The 19920-nt window shown below is 37.8% G+C and overlaps 1 protein-coding gene and 1 long non-coding RNA gene across 2 annotated transcripts in view; both read right to left on the reverse strand.

Moving 5' to 3' along the window:
- The window catches only part of LOC117417322 (cAMP-dependent protein kinase catalytic subunit beta), a 56691-nt gene extending 45076 nt beyond the window's left edge, over positions 1-11615 (reverse strand). The window contains exon 1 of the mRNA XM_034029383.3: positions 11035-11615. Within this exon, the coding sequence (XP_033885274.1) occupies positions 11035-11080 (46 nt within the window). The 5' untranslated portion in view covers positions 11081-11615. The remainder of the gene's footprint in view (positions 1-11034) is intronic.
- A 6020-nt stretch (positions 11616-17635) lies between these two features.
- LOC117417446 (uncharacterized) lies at positions 17636-19685 on the reverse strand. Its single transcript, XR_009330733.1, has 2 exons — positions 19308-19685; positions 17636-18338 (listed from the first exon to the last, which is right to left on the reverse strand). It is a non-coding gene; the product is annotated as an uncharacterized LOC117417446 (long non-coding RNA).
- Positions 19686-19920: the final 235 nt, after the last annotated feature.

Genomic DNA, 19920 nt, shown 5'->3' on the forward strand with positions numbered 1-19920 from the left:
TCAGGGAACCACGGTTATGACAATAGCCCAACATTCCCTTTCAAGTAGGGAATATTAACCATTACAAACTGGGTTAGTATACCCAAGCTGTGGCAAGAACATGGAGCACACATAAAAAAAAATACAGAGAAATACAAGAGAAATACAAACCGAAGCAGCCTTGTGTCTGAATCAAATACCAATGTAGCTGGAATAAAAACATTAGTTCGGACCCACCTTAACGTTATATGAGTATACCCAATCTGTCGCAAGGACATGGTATACAATACTGAGCTACAAGCTAAGCAATCCACTTGTGCTACAACAATCTTCCAGAAACTGAAACATTAGAAAGGACTCACCTCTAATGTTCTGTCGTGAGGGTGGACTGGGAAGTCGCCCGGAGTACTCTTGTGCCAAATCCAGGATTCTGCGGGTCCATAACATTCAGCCAATAGAACCTGGCAAACGTATGGGAGGAAGCCCACACCGCTGCACTACATATCTCCTGGATAGATGCATCCTGGAACACATATGTGGTGATGACCTCTCTCCTTGTGACGCTGCCCAGGCGTAGATGGGCCGGCTGTCTCCGCCAACGGAGTGCCTGTAGACAGTGTCGTGACACTGTCAATAGGAGGTTGCAGTTCAAACCCGGTTGACAAGCCATGCAGTTGAAGCAAACCTGCAGAGGGCGCATATGCAAAAGACCCAGTGGGAGGGTGTTTGATGCTGCTGCCATCAAGCCCTGAAGCCTCTGGAAGACTACTACTGGTAGTGCCCTGCCGAGCTGAAACAGCTCTAAGCAGGAGGTTACTCTCAGCACTCTGTCGTCCGACAGAGTTGCCAACATGCGTCCTGAATCCAGACACAACCCAAGATAAGACACTATCTGCTAGCTGGTTCTTTGCATGGTTTACCTTCAAGCCCAGCCGATGCAGATGGTTGGTGACAAGCTCTGTGTGTTTGTGCACCCTTGCTGGAGACTCTGCGCAAATAAGCCAGTCGTCCAGATAGTTGAATACTCTGATACCTCTGCTTCTCAATGGGGCTAGTATAGCCTTGTGACAAATATAATGAGTTCTGGTTGTAAATCTCCCTCCCGGCCTGCGAGAGAACTAAGTAGCAAAAGGGAAAGGCTTTGGATGGGTTGGCCTGGTTGGCCTGACAGTTCATTTCCTGGGTCGGAAGTCAGCCTGGAAGAAGGCAAGACTCCGTTGCAGGAATGTATTGACCCGGAAGGTAAACGAGGTAGCAGCTGCAGGCAATAGAGTCAGCTGCAATCGTTTACCAAGGGGTCATGCATGATTACATAAAGGGGCTGGAGAATTGTAAATCTTTTCCTTCTCTTGGTTTTTATTGAGAGACTGGAAGGACCATGTGAGACGCAGAGAAAGCATACGGGAAAATATTTCTGAGTGTTTTGTTTGTTTGTTCGTGTCTGTTTAGTAACCGTCTGTGTTTTTGTTATATAGCACTAGACGGCTAAACACGAATCAGGAGCTGTCGCCAGGGGCCAGCACAAAACAGGATCAACACTGCACTACAGTCACGATTAACATTGTTATCAGCACTTGTTGACAAGTATAGCACGTATTATATTGTACTTCACCACAAGCACTGAGAGAACTCACTTTGGACTTGTGATCTTGTGTGTGTCTAATTATGTGTGTTAGTACTGTGCTTATTATTTACGGGACTGCAACCCTTTTGACTACTGTGCAATACACGTTGTTGTGTATGGACAGTTAATTATAATTTGTTGGCTGGTCATCAGACCATTGGATTAATAAATCATTAAATCAACCATTTCATCCGTACTTTGTTGTCCGTTTGTTCTTGAGATTATTGCATCCGCACCACACCTGCTATACACCTGCTACTAATTACCACTTTGCCACAAGCCTCCATGCATTTTGTAAAAAAACACACGTGGGGCTAGAGAGAGGCCGAACACAGAACTGGTACACTGTTCCCTGAAAGGCAAGCCACAGGTATTTCCTGTGCGCTGGTTTTACTGGGATGTGGAATAGGCGTCCTTCAGGTCCACCGTGGTGAACCAGTGGCACAGCCCGATGGACTGAGTCACCATCTTGAACCGTTTCCGACTCAGATACAGGTTCACCTGCCTGAGATCGAGGATCGGTCTGAGGCCGTCATCCCGTTTCGGCACCAGATGGGTTCTGAAGAATGAGCCCTGGGCTTGTGGCAGCAATGTCCTAGGGCTGCTGCTTTGCCCGAGTCGCAGCCTGCACCTGCTGCCTAGGCACATGGCACTTGAAAGGACACTTGTCTCTGTGGAACGTGGTTGCGGGCTGCCTCCTTGCGATACCACCTGAGGTGGGAGCACCCCGTTCTACCGGTTAGCTCTGAAACTGGGGCTTTGGATACCACTGAGCTGCAGGTTTACATGGTGGAGGTGGTCTCTTAGGGAGAAGGCGCACCAATTCCTTGGTCGACTCCCTTGATGCGCTGGGACAAATAAAAGTATAATGGGAGAAATATCTGTTCCAGGTACAATTGTGGCAATAAGTGAGGGTGGTGTTATAATGGCGAAATTATTAAAAAAAAATAATAATACAAAATATTGGAGCCCTATGTTGTTATTAAAGTTACCTTGTTTGTTGTTGCTACGACTGACATTCACCGACGTCTTTGAACTCCACTGGGTGGTAAAGTACACAAGTGCTTCAGCCATGTTGAGTGAGTCATGTGACTCGTTTTCTACGATTATTGGATAATTAAAAAATGTCCATGGTAGGATTATCATGAATATTCATAATCACGATATATCGTACTACCGGAAAATATGCATAGTAGGGATGCCAAACAAAAGTAAACGAAGGGAAGTAGATGCTGATTTTGATGAGGATTTGGAGAAGTTAAGAAGCACCTTTTCCAATATACCTGGAAGAAAAATCAACAATACAGGTGTCAAGCACCAGTATGTTAGGCGTTTCCCAAAGAACAATGAAAATACTTAAGAAAATATATTGCTATGCAGGCTATAACCACAGAACCATGTATTATAAATATCCATCAAACTCAGTAGAATAACTGACAGTAATACTAAAAAGTTGTGGTGTTCAAGTTTTAAACACAGCCTTTGTGCTACACTATAGTAATGTAAGGTCAGTAAAACAAAGTGTAAGAGTTACAGTTTGAAGTACTGCACTGTAGCTGGGCCTGAAAATCCAAAAAAACAGGGGGTAAATAATGACTTGTTAACCGTTTGGAAAGACACCAGTTTGGCACAGAGATAAAGGAAAATGACAAGGCCTTAAGGATATGCTTAAACGTTACCAGAATATCAATGCAAGAACTTACGAGAACTCTTAACTAAAGCCTGTCTGGCATTCCAGACATGGTTCATAACATTGGGGCAGCATATTTGTGTATTTCTTCAAAAGATGCAGCTTTAAGAAGCACAAAGGACCACGAATACTATACTACTTCCCATTCAAAATAGTAGAATTTCCATCAACTTTCTTTTTTTTTTTTATGAAGAACTCTGAACAATAAGAGTCTGAAATGCAACTGGTTGTAAGAAACACATTTTTAAAGACACGACTTAAAAGTATATTACATAAAAGAAGAGACATTATCTTCTACACTGTAGTTACAGTAAATTGTGTGAATCTGTTTCCTTGCATCAGCCCCTCACTATACACCAGTTGAATATACAGTCATTCTGCAACTCTTTTGTGGTAGAGGTAAGTGAAGAAGGTTGCAGTATCTACTAAAATTCGCTACATCAGACACCTCTGCTTTACTGTGTTCTGAAGTTAGGCCTACTTGGTTTTCAATTTTAGAAACAATCATTGATTCTTAAAAGGGTGTAAAGTTACAGATAATTTTGTGTAAAAAAATCTTTACAAACTGGTTTACCAGAAAATACCCACACTGTACGGTTATGACCAGAAATAGTAACAGCATACTCTGCATAAGATAAAGCAAAACGTTAAATAAAAATACAGATTTCAAATGCTTCCAACTCGGATGTGGTTGCCAAGTTTTCAGTCTGCTGAACACAGGAAGAAAACTAAAAGTTGAATGGTTTTCTGTTACAGGTGGTCTTAGAGTAGCGGGACACTTCCAAGATAATCTTTTCTATGCAAATGCCACCCAATGTATAGGCAAGATAGGAGTGAGGCCATAACTTTAAGGGAATGTCAAATTAAGTTTTTTGTTCCAAACCCACCAGAGTGCAGTACAATTGCATAGGGTCTCTAATTTAGAAGGTTTTCGTACATAACGACCTAGGCATTCTAATTTAAGGATTAGCGATATAGGAAAACCCCCAATTACAGTGGTAAAAACACAGACGAAAATGAAGCACATAATATATTTTACAGACTACTAAATTAACTCTTTCGATTCTGGAGTGACGGTGAGGATGCCTATATCCTTTTCAATGTCTTTTTAGTGATTACTAAGGAGCCAACATGCACTTCTGCAGTCATGGAAAATAATTACACCACCATTGCCGATCCAAGGAACCTACAAGAAAGTTGCCAATAGGCAAAAAAAAAAATAATAATAATCTCCTGGGGCATAATTTAAGGAGAATACATCTCTGATGGAATAGTTTGTAAATATAAAGTTAATATGAAAAAGATATTTACTGTTGATATGTGTGGACAGTGGTTAACCCTTAGCGGTCCATTTATTCAGCGCGTCAGGTCCAATTTATGTTAACATGCGCAGTTTATTTTAGACGCGCCATTTAAATTTATTTTTTTTTCACAGTAAAACAGGTTTAAAATCTCCAGCCCTGCCCCACCCCTTGTTCGCTGTATTTTTCACATACCTCTTCATAGTCGTACATACCGATTCAGGGTTTCCCCTGGGTTCTAGATTTTTGTAGTCACTAGTGACTAATCCTTTCTAAAAACATTAGTCACTCCAGATATTCAGTAGTCACTACTGGCACACAGCTCAAGTCTTCAAGGGTGTTATGAATCCTGTTTTTATTTTATACCTTAAATCACTGTATTGACCAAACAATTATTTAATTAAACCATTTTAATAATGCTCTACAGTTTAAATAAATTGGTAATTTACAGCTGTAAAGTTTTAGAACATTAAAATTCAAGAACCAGATTTATTTGCCCTGAAAAGCTACATACAGACACAGAATGCATTATGAAGTACTTATACCATGTATGTCTTTTTACAATAAAAAGAAAAAAAAAATTGTTAGAATATTATACACAACCCATGGAAACAGAATTTTGCAATAAAGCTGAAACTTTGCTGCTTGTTTTCTTTTTCTGTTATCTGACGCTTGTGAACTTTGTTTGTTCTTTTTTGTCTGCTGTTCCGAATCCAAGTCTTCATCTTCTACAACTTGTTGTTCTGTTTGATCTATTTCACTCTTGCTGAAAAAATGAGTGGATTTTCTTCTGCGACATCTTACAGTATTGGCTAACAGTTTTGTTTTTTTAATTTGCGCACACAAGTTTACCGCAATAATGTATTTATAGTGATGATAAAGTTATAGAAAAGAAGGCAAAGAAAAGTTCACTATCTACGCATCTCTACAGCTGACCTCAATACGAAAACATATTACTGGCATTTTTGAATTATTGGTGACTAAAACATACGGTTACTGATGCTAATTAAAAAAAGAATAATAAAACGCTTATCTAGTATCAGTGTGATGGATGTCCCTGCTTGTTACCACACAAATCACTGATGATGGCAGGGAAATTGGAGAGAGCTTCAGTCGCAAGACATTTTTGGCGTTTTTGATCGTTGATGGTATTTCATCTTGATCGCCTTTTCTAGTAATGTACTAGTATTGAGCAAACAATCCACATTTTTTCACTGGATTGAAAGCTAAAAACTCTTACTACTCTCACACCAGACGTAACGGCTTGTCAAACTAGACCGCATGACAATACTTTGGTTTCTGATTGGCCATACATTCTGTATTTTGAAATGTAGTACTTAAGTTACAATAAACTTTAATCGGGTCATTGAAAAGAATAAATATCGACTTGCAGGGATGAACGCACACAGGAAATAAAATGAGTTAAAGACTAGGCTTTTAGTTTTTTAAAATGTCTTTTTTTGTATCCTACACAGACTGCAGTAACCGCCCAACTGTTTATATTACATTTAAACAACAGGGCTTATTAAAAATGTACATATTTAATATGTAAATTAGCCATGTGTGCACTGAACACTCTGTTACAGCATAGCAGTCTGGTGTTAACGATTAAAAGTTGATTACATGACAAAAGTTTGCAATAGATTGGCAAGTGGTATTAAATAAAATGCGTTGTCCGCCATTTCAGAATTTTTCTCGAGTACCCCCAGGGGTACGTGTACCCCAGTTTGAAAACTGCTAGAAGAAACCACATTACCAACAAATACAGTTTAATAGTAGTAGTATTTAAATGCCGTTGTCCTGACTGGTAAATTCTTCCAGCTTCCCCTTTTATTTTGACAATTTCCATATAAAAAATGGCATTTTTATCTTGACATTTTTCATTCTTAGCCACCAAGTAAATATTTTGGACAGTTTTCAAAACAATCGTTGCTTTATTTTTACAACACACGTTGGTGTTGTTGATAATATGATAAACGCGTATATCTGCTTCTGGTTAAACAGCTTATTGGTCTGTAGTTACCTGGTTCAGTTTTGTCTCCCTTTTTGTGGATCGGTATTACGTTTGCTATTTTCCAGTCTGTTGGTACAACCCCTGTGTCAAGAGACTGTTGCATGATCTTAGTTAGCGGTTTGTAAATAACTTCTTTCATTTCTTTGAGTACTATTGGGAGGATCTCATCCAGCCCAGGGGATTTGTTTATTTTAAGAGCCCCTAGTCCCTCCTAATCCTCCTTTGTAAAAACCTGTGAAAAGTAATCATTTTTTCTTCGTCTATGATTTTGCCATTTGTGTGTCTTAGACATTTAAACTCCTCTTTGAATGTTCTCTTGCTGTTATAATGTTCATTTAAACTCCTCTTAGAATGTTCTTTCAGTGTTGGCTCATTGCTGGCATTAAAATAAGCAGGAAAACCTAAGAATCACATTACAACAGTTCAGAATATGACAGTTCATTATGATATTTAATGGTATTGACTCGTACATGATCACGGGAATTACAGCAAACCTTTAAGAATACTATCGCACCATCCTCATACAGATAATCAGATTTCTTTTAGCTCTGTCTTACTGAAACATTGCTTTTGTTTCTTCGTTGGTGCAGCCGCCATGTTGAGTTTCAGCAGAGACATGGTGTGAAGTCACATGATGAATAAACTCACAAAAAACAATACACTCTCTTCAATAACGTTACACTTAAATGTGTATTTCTGACTAATGTGCTGATTACATTTTTACCAGTTTCAAAACACTTGAGATTATTTCTAAAAGGGAAATAAAACAACAAAAACCATCAAAGTGTGAGTATTGTGATTTTTATTTATGTTTACCGGAGTATTTATACTTCTAAATAATGCAGGAAGATTGTGCTTCACTGATTTTAGTATTCCATCACACGAGTTAAAAACTGTAAAGTTCATGAGCAGCACCGAGCAGCACTCTCTATAGGCAGAATCGCCAAATGCCTGCTTTACCCACCTTGTACCAGTACGTTCGCTGGTGCCCGAGCAAGCTCTATACTAATGTGACATGCATTTTTACAGAGGGAAATCAGAGAATCAGCTGCAAGACAGATACAAATATGATTATGTTAATGCTTTGTAACAATGGTCTCAAAATAATAGGTTTACCTCAAGAGGCTGGAGTCTAGATTGAGGTTGATATTTATGATAACTTGCGAAAGTTAGTAAACTGAGTGCGAAGGTTGTTGCCAGTTACTGAGAAAAATGCATGCATTTTAGCCTTAGAGGGAACACTGGTCACAGCTACACCACTTCACTGTTAACACAATAGCTGTCATTCTCTATGAATTTCCTTATTCCCAAGCCATTGATTTGTGAACAGACTGAAACCACCCCTGGGATCCGTAGCAAACAGCTTTTGGTTAGAAAGCCCAGTAAACCTATCAAGTCTTCTATTTGTTGTAACTGCAATCTTATAATAATGCAAGTGACTTTGAGACTGGATAAAGTAGGACAGTCAGACAAAAAAAAAAAATTCTACTCAACAGGTTTGAAATTGCTCGTTGTTGAATTTACAGAAATACATGGTAGTCACAATGCTGAAAAAACAGTACGTGACTGGAGACGAAACAAAAGCAAACTTAAAATGGCTAAAGAAAAACTAGCTGATAGCGGAGGAAAGTGTTTATGGCCCGATGGAGAAAACATTTTGTTTGAATGGAGTACAGAATAGTTTCTAACAGTTTAACTAAAAACAAAAACAATAAAATACTAAAATTATTAATGGAATAAAATGTTGCAAACAAGGGTTATTTCAAAATGTGTATCTTTCTTTATTGGTGTGAACGTGTAGAAAAAAAATCAATTCTAAAAAAAGTATTTTAAACACAAAAAGGTGTTTTCCTAAAATTGAAGTCTCAAAAAGGGGGGAGCAACTTTTATGCCATTGCGACCTATACAACAACTTCAAAATGTTACATTTTTCATTGTCAGTATATGGAAAACTGCAAAGCGGTATGTAATTCAATATGTTAACGTAACATTATTCAGCAGATATTATTCGACTTTAATGAAGCAAAATTAGCCTAGTTAATTCTATTGGGTATTGCAAAACTTTGGGCCATAGCTGTATGGGTGCCAAATTCTGAGTGTCCAACAATCTTCTGAAAGCTAACTGTTACTAGTCAGTCCAAAGTGTCCTTTTACCAGCTTGTTCCAGATACAGTACTCATCTGACTATTACAAGACTGCAGGTCAGTGTGAAGGTCTGCCCAAACCAACACAGAAAGCAAATGCAACAACTGACTATTTCCACTTGTCAGACTCTTGTGAAGCCTATTCATCCCACCATAATATTGGAATATCAATGAGAAGGAGCATGTGGTCATTAAAGCTACATTTTTCAAACTTTTTATTGTTCTTGGAAAAACTGCTGCCGTTTGACAAACACTGACTTTTTTTTGGCCTAGTCTTGGAATAAACAAACTTCAATAATATATATATTTTTTAACCCTAGACAATGTTGACATTAGGAGGGTCTAAATTCATAAGACAAATAAAAGCTTTCTGAGATAAATTTCTAATACAGATACCATTCTGTTGTGTTTCCCAGATAGAGACCACATGGTCGTAAATTGTGCAAATTCAAACTAATATTTAAAAAAGTTTTATATTGAACTTTTGTCATAATCTATTGTAATTGTTTAAAGCTCTTTAAAAACTTACATTATTTCACTGCCACCTCAGCCTTGATTTACAAACATTAAAAACCAAAGATTTTTTACGACTTTGTCCATTAGTCATTTCTCAGCAATATAAATTAAAAGGGTTACAGACCAAAACTTCTTATAAAATAATATAATTCTGTATTTTGCTGTACTTGGTTATTTGAATGCTTTTATTTACAAGAAAAAAATGCTTAAAAATAGACCTCACAGCTATCAGAAGAGATAATGTACAATAATAATCTCCAAGAATTTTCCAAAAAATATATTAATTGGGATGCCAAATGCACTTTCTGGTTTATTCAGGTCTTTTAAAATGATAATTGACAAGCCTGCCTTCAAATTTAAATAATATTAATCAATATTTGACTACATTTTAAAGTTTTGCTTTATGTATGTGATATTTACTAAGTTAAAAGTTTTATAAAACTTTACGTTTTATATACTATACACAAATTTTGATTTGTTATAAGAGATCATATTATTCCTTTGAGTATTGGATTAAATATATTTGTAATTAAATTGTTTGTAATACGTTTAAATACCATGTCCATAAACAGTTTTTCTCTCATGTGCAAGGACAACATTTTTACTAACAAATTCCACCTGGGATAAAATATTCAATGCCTTATTTGAAACCATGTTCACCAGGAGTTGCTAGTTAGACTGAGGGCTGCAGCTTTTAAAATTTGCACACGTGCTAAATGGAAGTCTAATTCATTGCACTAAACATTGCTCTGGCTTCCGGTTTATAGTGATACTAATACTATAATACTGCTTTGAAATTACATGCACACAATTTTGTTTACCCCTAAAAGCTAAGGTTGCAGGTTAATGGTATCCTTAACTAATCAAGTTCTGCCAGAACAGCTTTCAAAACAGATCAGACATACTGTCAAATAATGAATTCACCTATTGTATACAAGAAATAACTGCTGCCTTGTCGAAAATATTACTTAACAATAAAATATTAACACACACTTCTTGGGTTGGATCATCCCAAGAAAATAACTAACTGTTCATTAAAACTAAAAACATGACAGCCAACGAAACACAAATCGTACAGACATTTACAACACCAAACCATTTTACACTAACGAGTTGCAAACAGCTTTACCAGTACTAGTCGTACATCACAGCATATACAGTCACTTATGCACAGTACAGCCAGGAGTGTGTGAAGTCACAACAGGCCTTTCATCAGACTCGCTAAACTATATACATATATTATCACAGAATAATAAGGTCAAACGGGTTTTCAACGTGAACATGAATATGACACACGATACAAATTGTCGTTGTGGTTGTGGTGTAGTACTGAAGCATCTTTTAGACGATTGGACGCATTTTAGAAAACCAATATGGGGGGGGGAAGACACAAACAGGCCTCCCTGGTCTCCCTTTAATCCCCTTGCTTTTCCTAGTACTCTTGTAGGACAGCGGAACTGTAGTATGTGTACAACATTCAAAATACACCACAGAGGTAATTTTTAAAGCAACACACAACATACCAAGGCATGATTTATAATTATCATTATTATTACAATAATATTGCATACCCCCTTCCCTGACTCCAGCACTCCGCTTCAACCTGGGCTCCTACTATTTACCCCCGTTTCTGGATATACACACCCCCTCGCCCAGCCCTTCATATGGCCCCTACACTGGGGGTCTGTGTGGTACTCACTCCATCTGTAATGAATGAGCCAAGCCCTCCCCCCACTACCCTGCCCATGCTCTCCGCTCTCACTCACCGCTCTCCAGCTCGTTGCCTTTCTTGGCGGTAGCAGCGTTTCCCATCGTAAGGAAGACACAGCAGTGGCTCGGAGTGCAGAGATGGCGATACTGCTGGAGGTGGAGGGTTCCCCGTCGCTTTCCTGTCCCTCGCTTTTCTATATTTAAAAAAAAAAAAATCTTGATGTGTCCGCCCTTTCTTCTTCTTAATCTTCTTGCTTGTGTTGTTATTGTCGGGGATCTCTCGTCTCTATCTTTCTAACACAGACATACACTCTTTCTCCCCTCAATCTCCAGTGTTGATTCTCAGCCACATAAAAAAAAATACTCTTACACACCGGAAGTGACGCGAGATCAATGAGAGGAACTACAGCGACACTTGGCCGCCGTGGCGAGTTAACATAATTTGTTTTTTGGTAAGGTTTGAAATTTGCTCGAGATGGGTAAACCACCAAAACTTTGAAACGCAATATAAAAGCGCTCCGAAAACAAGTTTCGTGGGCCTGTGTTTTATCTTTTCTTGCACTGCTTTTTCTACCTGTGACTTCCTATGACAGCATGATGAATACTTTCAATAGAAGCACATTGCGGGTGTGCAAAACCAAAAGCATGGCCTTCTGTGATTACAAAGGACAGTTACTGACCAATCGAAGAAGATACTGCTGAATCCTCCCTTAAAACATTTTATTTTGTATTGTGTTGTATCATGTTATATTAGTTAACGAGAATAACAATACACGCATAACTGAGGAAATATTTCTTCTGGTAGAATCAGGAAATAGACGTACAATATGTATATAAAGGCTTTTTTTTATTTTTTTGTATTTAAATTATATCTTAATCAAGCCAAAACGTATTACAACAATCAGTCGGCAGGAATAGCAGGCAGTAGAACAATTACTAATAACGCTAAAATACGTTTTTATTAAGCACGGTAGAGATAAATTACAGCCTAAATAAAATATTTTGTAGAGCTGTAATGCCAAGTTGCTGTGCTTAAAAAAGTGCAGTAGACCGAATTTACACCACGTGCATGCCTACTGAGCCCTAGTATAATTTTTATTTTTTTGAATCACAATATAGATTTTAAAAGCAAGATATGCTACTGCTTTTTCTAGATACTTTACAGTTCCATAGAAAAAAAAAATAGTATGCTAAATAATAATCATGTATTTCCACATTCGACAGCAATATAGAAATACAATACATGCAATTAGGAGTCATGAGCCACATATAGTCAGTGTACCGACCATAAAATACGAGGTATCTAAACTGCGATTACCACAATAGATATTTCTGTGGGTCCGTCCATTTGCCAAAGTAAACGGTTTCACTAGATAAGATTTCACGTTGCGAGTTAAGGCCAAGACCAAGGTTTGCGTAGTCAAATGACAAGCAAGCGCTGCTGTTAACCGTTAAATTGGAAGACAAAACATAATCAGAAACGCTTGCGGGAAAAGAAGTATAATGTGCTAACTTCCAGTGGTATTTTATTATAAAAAATAAAAAAAGTAGATATAATGTGAAAATGTCTGTCAGTTCATGGATGAACCAATGTCAGACAATTATAACATCCTGATTTAAAATTGTGTTAGTTGCAAGTTGTTGTACGGCATAGAATTCCCCTGTATTTCATCAATCACATATTTTCCCAAGATAACCACAAACAGCTCTGAAGCATTCCCTTGTACTGTAAAACCCTTTAATAAAATCCACCTGTGTTTTATCCAGACCAGGTACATGTTAAGGCCACCGCACACTAGACCGACCTGATAAAATCCATCGGTATCATGTCACGTCGGTGTCGGTTTCAGCCGCACACAAAACCGACGCGACACCGACATGACAAAATCGTGTCAATGTCTTATCGTGTTGGTTTAGTGTGCGGTGGCCTATAATCACAAAGCTGACAGGATTGTTTGTTCTCTAGTTTGTTTTGGGGGATTTTCACCTGGAGAGGGACAAGCTTCTCTCTACCCTGCTTGCCACAATCGGTTAGATTCCCCATTAAGCAGCTGGTGAAAATGCTCCTTTGTTTAAATTATAAAACCTACTTCAAGGGAAATGCAGTATTATGTTAAAAATATGTTAAGGGAATACCACTGAAGACCACTGCAGCGACAATGTAACGATTCAATAAGATGCTCCTGCATGTATTCTTATCCAGTGTTTCGTTTCAAACACTTTTAACACCAGTCATTCTGTGTCACAATGAATTTACCCGTTAGACATCTGTTCCAGTCCAGAAAAACTTGATTCCACATAGGAATGCATATTCTACACTGTATCAGCGCAGTCATTTACTGTTACATTTCACAGTACTGCAAACGTTTCTTAAAACTGGAGTAAAACTATCTTCAAATACACTATTTACATTATGGTTTTTTTTTTTAATTTTACGTGACTTATGGCACAAACTATAAATATACCATTTTACAGGAGACATGTGCAGGTGAGTTCTGTTCTTATCAGAGGTTTAATTTGCATAACAAGGTACAGTAATCAGCCATGTGAAGGACAGCCCAGTTACACAATAGTAACCCCTGTAGATATTACACCTTGTACTATACTAGCACTATACTACTAGTGTGTTCAGGTCAGGAATATTCAGCACCATATAGCCATATCCTGTTGGATCCAGATCAACGTCTCATGATTTTTCTCAATGCCTTCAGTTTACCATCACAATATGATACAAACCATGTACAGTACTTTCTGGATACCCTTTTAACAACCATTTTAACAATAAACAGTCTTTATTAGTAAGTCCTTGGTTTTCCATTTTATTATCCATTCAAGTTATTTGTTTTTACTACGGTAAACATAATTAGGTTCCCCTCCTTTTCATTTCAGGTACAGTACCCACTTTCTAGTATGTTGTTTTGAGTCACCAGGTAAGTAGCCTCTTCACACTATGAGATTCTTAAATTCATGCATCAGCTTTTGCAATTGAATGTCTTTTCAGAATGTCCTATTTTCATATCTTTGTCAGAACTCCATTGATTTAGTCCTGCACAGTTTAAGGAATCTATTAGCTTTGTTTTAATCTTGGTTCAATAACACAATATAAACACATTCAACAAAGAGCCTTTGTTCATGGAGTTTGTATAATATAATAAGAGTATTACTATTACTGTGCCCAAAATGCATGAGCCATATATATATATATATATATATATATATATATATATATATATATATTAGCTCAAAGAGCCAGCTATATATATATATATATATATATATATATATATATATATATATATACAGTACTGTGCAAAAGTTTTAGGCAGGTGTGGAAAAATGCTGTAAAGTAAGAATGCTTTCAAAAATAGACATGTTAATAGTTTATATTTATCAATTAACAAAATGCAAAGTGAGTGAACAGAAGAAAAATCTACATCAAATCAATATTTGGTGTGACCACCCTTTAACTTCAAAACAGCATCAATTCTTCTAGGTACACTTGCACACAGTTTTTGAAGGAACTCGGCAGGTAGGTTGGCCCAAACATCTTGGAGAACTAACCACAGTTCTTCTGTGGATTTAGGCAGCCTCAGTTGCTTCTCTCTCTTCATGTAATCCCAGACAGACTCGATGATGTTGAGATCAGGGCTCTGTGGGGGCCATACCATCACTTCCAGGATCCTTGTTCTTCTTTACGCTGAAGATAGTTCTTAATGACTTTCGCTGTATGTTTGGGGTCGTTGTCATGCTGCAGAATAAATTTGGGGCCAATCAGATGCCTCCCTGATGGTATTGCATGATGGATAAGTATCTGCCTGTACTTCTCAGCATTGAGGAGACCATTAATTCTGACCAACTCCCCAACTCCATTTGCAGAAATGCAGCCCCAAACTTGCAAGGAACCTCCACCATGCTTCACTGTTGCCTGCAGACACTCATTCGTGTACCGCTCTCCAGCCCTTCGGCGAACAAACTGCCTTCTGATACAGCCAAATATTTCAAATTTTGACTCATCAGTCCAGAGCACCTGCTGCCATTTTTCTGCACCCCAGTTCCTGTGTTTTCGTGCATAGTTGAGTCGCTTGGCCTTCTTTCCACGTCGGAGGTATGGCTTTTTGACCGCAAGTCTTCCATGAAGGCCACTTCTGACCAGACTTCTCCGGACAGTAAATGGGTGTACCAGGGTCCCACTGTTTTCTGCCAATTCTGAGCTGATGGCACTGCTGGCCATCTTCCGATTGCGAAGGGAAGTAAGCATGATGTGTCTTTCATCTGCTGCAGTAAGTTTCCTTGGCTGACCACTGCGTCTACGGTCCTCAACGTTGCCCGTTTCTTTGTGCTTCTTCAAAAGAGCTTGGACAGCACATCTGGAAACCCCTGTCTGCCTTGAAATTTCTGCCTGGGAGAGACCTTGCTGATGCAGTATAACTACCTTGTGTCTTGTTGCTGTGCTCAGTCTTGCCATGGTGTATGACTTTTGACAGTAAACTGTCTTCAGCAATCTCACCTTGTTAGCTGAGTTTGGCTGTTCCTCACCCAGTTTTATTCCTCCTACACAGCTGTTTCTGTTTCAGTTAATGATTGTGTTTCAACCTACATATTGAATTGATGATCATTAGCACCTGTTTGGTATAATTGTTTAATCATACACCTGACTATATGCCTACAAAATCCCTGACTTTGTGCAAGTGTCCCTAGAAGAATTGATGCTGTTTTGAAGGCAAAGGGTGGTCACACCAAATATGGATTTGATTTAGATTTTTCTTCTGTTCACTCACTTTGCATTTAGTTAATTGATAAATATAATCTATTAACATGTCTATTTTTGAAAGCATTCTTACTTTACAGCATTTTTTCACACCTGCCTAAAACTTTTGCACAGTACTGTATATATATATATAGAGAGAGAGAGAGAGAGAGAGAAAGAGAGAGAGAGAGAGAGATAGATAGATTGCAGAAGTATTCACCCCCCTGCAAAGTTTTCACATTTTGTTGGCACCTGAGTGTACTCCACAACGCTTTTAAAATTAGACTTTACATGTAGATTCTACACAAACTACTCCACATTGATAAAGTCAAAAAATGCATATAGAATATAAATAAGTAAGATTTACAGAGAAAAACAGATTAATTTCAGTCGTATAAGTATTCAACCCCTTTGCTACTGCAGCCCTAAATCAGCTCAGGTGCAAATTATTTGTTTGAAAGGTCACAAAATTAGTGAAATGGTTTCAGCCTGTGTGTACTCAAAGTGGTTTAACTTGTAGATAATTTCCCTCAGGTATATAAAGACTTTCAAGCTGCAATTCACGTAGTGATCCAACACAGCAACCATGAAGACCAAGAAGCTTTCGAAACAAGTCAGGGATAAAGTGGTAGAGAGGCACAGAGCAGGAGAAGAGTACAAGAAAATTTCAAAGGTGCTGATTATCCCTCTCAGCACAGTGAAGTCCATCATTAAAAAGTGGACAATACATCATACCACCCAGACACTACCCAGATCAGGTCGCCCTCCCAAACTGAGCAGCTGGGCAAGAAGGAAACTGGTTCGGGATGTCACTCTGAAGCCAACAATGACCTTGAGAGATCTGCAAAGTTCTGTGTATGAGATGGGAGTCAGTATTCACACATCAACAATAAGCCAGTCCCTACACAAAGCTGGCCTGTATGGATGGGTGGCAAGAAAGAAGCCATTACTCAAAAAGCCTCATCTTAAAGCACGTATGTAGTTTGCGAAAAAGCATGTAGATGATACTGCAGACATGTGGAAAATGTCAGACGAGACAAAAATTTGAACTTTTAGGTCTAAATTCCAAGCGTTACGTCTGGCGCAAGCCCAACACTGCACATCACCCAGTCAACACTACCCCAACTGTCAAGCATGGTGGTGGCAGCATCGTGTTATGGGGATGCTTCTCTTCAGCAGAGACTGGGAAGCTTGTCAGGATAGAGAGAAGAATGGATGGTGCAAAGTAGAGGCGAATCCTTGAGGAAAACCTGTTTGAGTCAGCCAAGACTCTGAAACTGGGGAGGAAATTCACATTTCAGCAGGACAATGACCTGAAGCACAAAGCCAAAACCACACTGGAGTGGTTGAACAAAAAGAGAATTAATGTTATTGAGTGGCCCAGTCAAAGTCATGACTTGAATCCATTCGGAAATTTATGGCGAGACTGAAGATTGCAACAAACTTATCAGAACTGGAGCAATTTTCCTGTGAAGACCTATCTAAAAAGACTCATAGCAGTAATTGCTGCAAAAGGTGCTTCTACCAAATACTGACTTAAGGGGCTGAATACTTATGCAACCAGTAAATTTCATTTTGTACATTTTCTTTGCATGTTTTGCTGACATTTAACCTCCTCCTCATATAACAGTGTTCAGTTTAACCACTACAGCTTTGAATAAAAAAAGTGTGTTTGAAAAACTGTGCATACGTTATTTGTAATTCAACAAAATGTGACATTATTGGTAGGGGGTGAATACTTCTGCAAACCACTGTACATATATATATATATATATATTCTAAAATGTCAGATAGGTATTTTTCAGGCCTGGACAAACAAGCTCCTTCACACTATCAGTTGTAATATTTATGGTATATAAAAATGTACAATCAACAGGCTGTAAGGCTAAAAAATTCAGTGCACTGCATGGAACAGTTAAATAAATAATATATTTTATTTTTAAAAAATGAATGCCTTGTTATATTGTAATTTAATATTATAAAAATAGGGAAACATATTTAACTACAAATAATCAAGCAAAAGGCACAAGTGGCTCATATTCACACCAGCGTTGCCCAGGCCTGATTTATCATTTTTATTTTTATAATACTACTTTACACCATTAAAAATCTTACTCTGAATCTTTATGAGAAGCCAGTGTTAACAGATTAATTTTCATATGTTTTTGTACACCTTTTTGTCTAAAGTCATTGCTGATTACAATTTAAAGATAAAAGCATATTTCACTGTTTTAACATTCAAAGTGGAACAAATAGCCACAATTGTAAAACCACACATTTTTATCTTTAGTTTTTACAAGCCTCAATAAACATGTATGAAAATATTGGAAAGGTGACAAATTATCACTGTAACCAACACTTGTTCACAAATTAATTTGTGTTTTCTTTTCATGTGGGAAGTCACATGCAGTTCATGAGTGAGCCTGACATAAGACTGAATGAATTCCCAGTGACTGCTAGGCCTTTTGATGCTGAAGGTAGACTGTTTGAAGCAAGAACAGGCTGCATGTTTGGATGTGTGTTCTCTGAATCATCAATTTTCTTAGTGCTATCATCCCAGTTGATGTGAAATCTTGTAACCCGTGGATTTGAAGCCAGGATGTTTCTCTGGAGCTGAAATAAAGAAATAGCCATTCATTAAAAAAAAAAAAATCACTTTTGTATGTTCAGCAAATTCTGCAAATCAGATTTGCAGTTTACAACTGTATTGTTTATGGTAACCATTTATGTAGCAAGCTACACTTATAACTTATGAACCTCTCAACTACCATTACTAATTGTCATTGACAATGCCAGGCCCCTTTAGGTAAAACCAGGTAGGGCCACAGCCATGACACAAGTGTGGAGTAGTGGTTAGGGCTCTGGACTCTTGACCGGAGGGTTGTGTGTTCAATCCCAGGTGGGGGACACTGCTGCTGTACCCTTGAGCAAGGTACTTTACCTAGATTGCTCCAGTAAAAACCCAACTGTATAAATGGGTAATTGTATGTAAAAATAATTTGTTAAAAATAATGTAATTGTATGTAAAAATAATGTGATATCTTGTAACAATTGTAAGTCACCCTGGATAAGGGTGTCTGCTAAGAAATAAATAATACTAATACATCATTTTAATCCATTCAGTCATTACTATTTCAGACAATGGGTGCAGAGAGGTAGGCAGTGTATCGTAATAACGAATGCTTTGTTCTATTTCATCCCAAATGTGCTCAACTGGCTCGTGATCTGGGATTGTAACGGCCATGGAAGATGCCCAAAATCTCTGTCAAACCATATGCACCCAATTCTGGCATGGTGGATGGGTACATTATCAACTTGAAAGTTGTCATCACCTTCAGGGTACCAGTGCATGTTTATATGCTGCTATAATGTTTTACTACATATACTTTTTTGAGTTTGCTTGTGTTCACCCATGAATTGTACAATCAAAACAGAACAAAAGCTATGGAAATTAAAATAAACATATTCACACTATTCTTTTTAAATGCAAGGCACATAGAACAAAATAATCTATGGTGAATCAAACACACAACCCACCAATGACAATGGAGTATTGTACAAGGAATATGTAAACACAAATACCCTGGCAAAATCTGGCTTCACAGTGGGGTTTTCTCTGAGGTCTGGATCTGTGTATTCATTGTTAACGTAATACCCCACTCTAATGAATTCCTGACCACGGTACGTGCAGGTAATTAACACAACAGTCACACCCACGGCATCTGAATCTGGAATGAGCCCTGGTTGTGCTAAATCTGCCTGGAAGAATTACATCAGAAATGTAAATTAATATTAACAGAGTAGTCAGAAAAAAAAAATAGAATAAACAAAATACTTTTTTTTCATATTGTTTTATTTGCTAGCCTGTGAAAACATTTCATTAACACATCATATTAAACCATCATCCATCTTTTTTCTTTGGGTTAACTGGAATTGTAGGCTGACACAAAAAAAACACAAAAAAATCACATTAATTTTAACTGTGCCAAATAAACCTCTCTCCCCAGGTTTCATATCTGCCCCCCCCCCCCCAAAAAAAAACAAAAACAAAAAAAACCAAAAAACAAAAACGTAACTCATTTTAAAACATAACATATAAATATAGCACATGTAATACTAAAAAGTAGCAATTCAGACAAGCATTTGGACCAGAAGTCTATTACAAATGTAGATTAAGCAGGCTGCTGGATTAATG

This window comes from Acipenser ruthenus, chromosome 12, assembly GCF_902713425.1.
Source record: "Acipenser ruthenus chromosome 12, fAciRut3.2 maternal haplotype, whole genome shotgun sequence".
Classification (NCBI taxonomy): Eukaryota; Metazoa; Chordata; class Actinopteri; order Acipenseriformes; family Acipenseridae; genus Acipenser; species Acipenser ruthenus.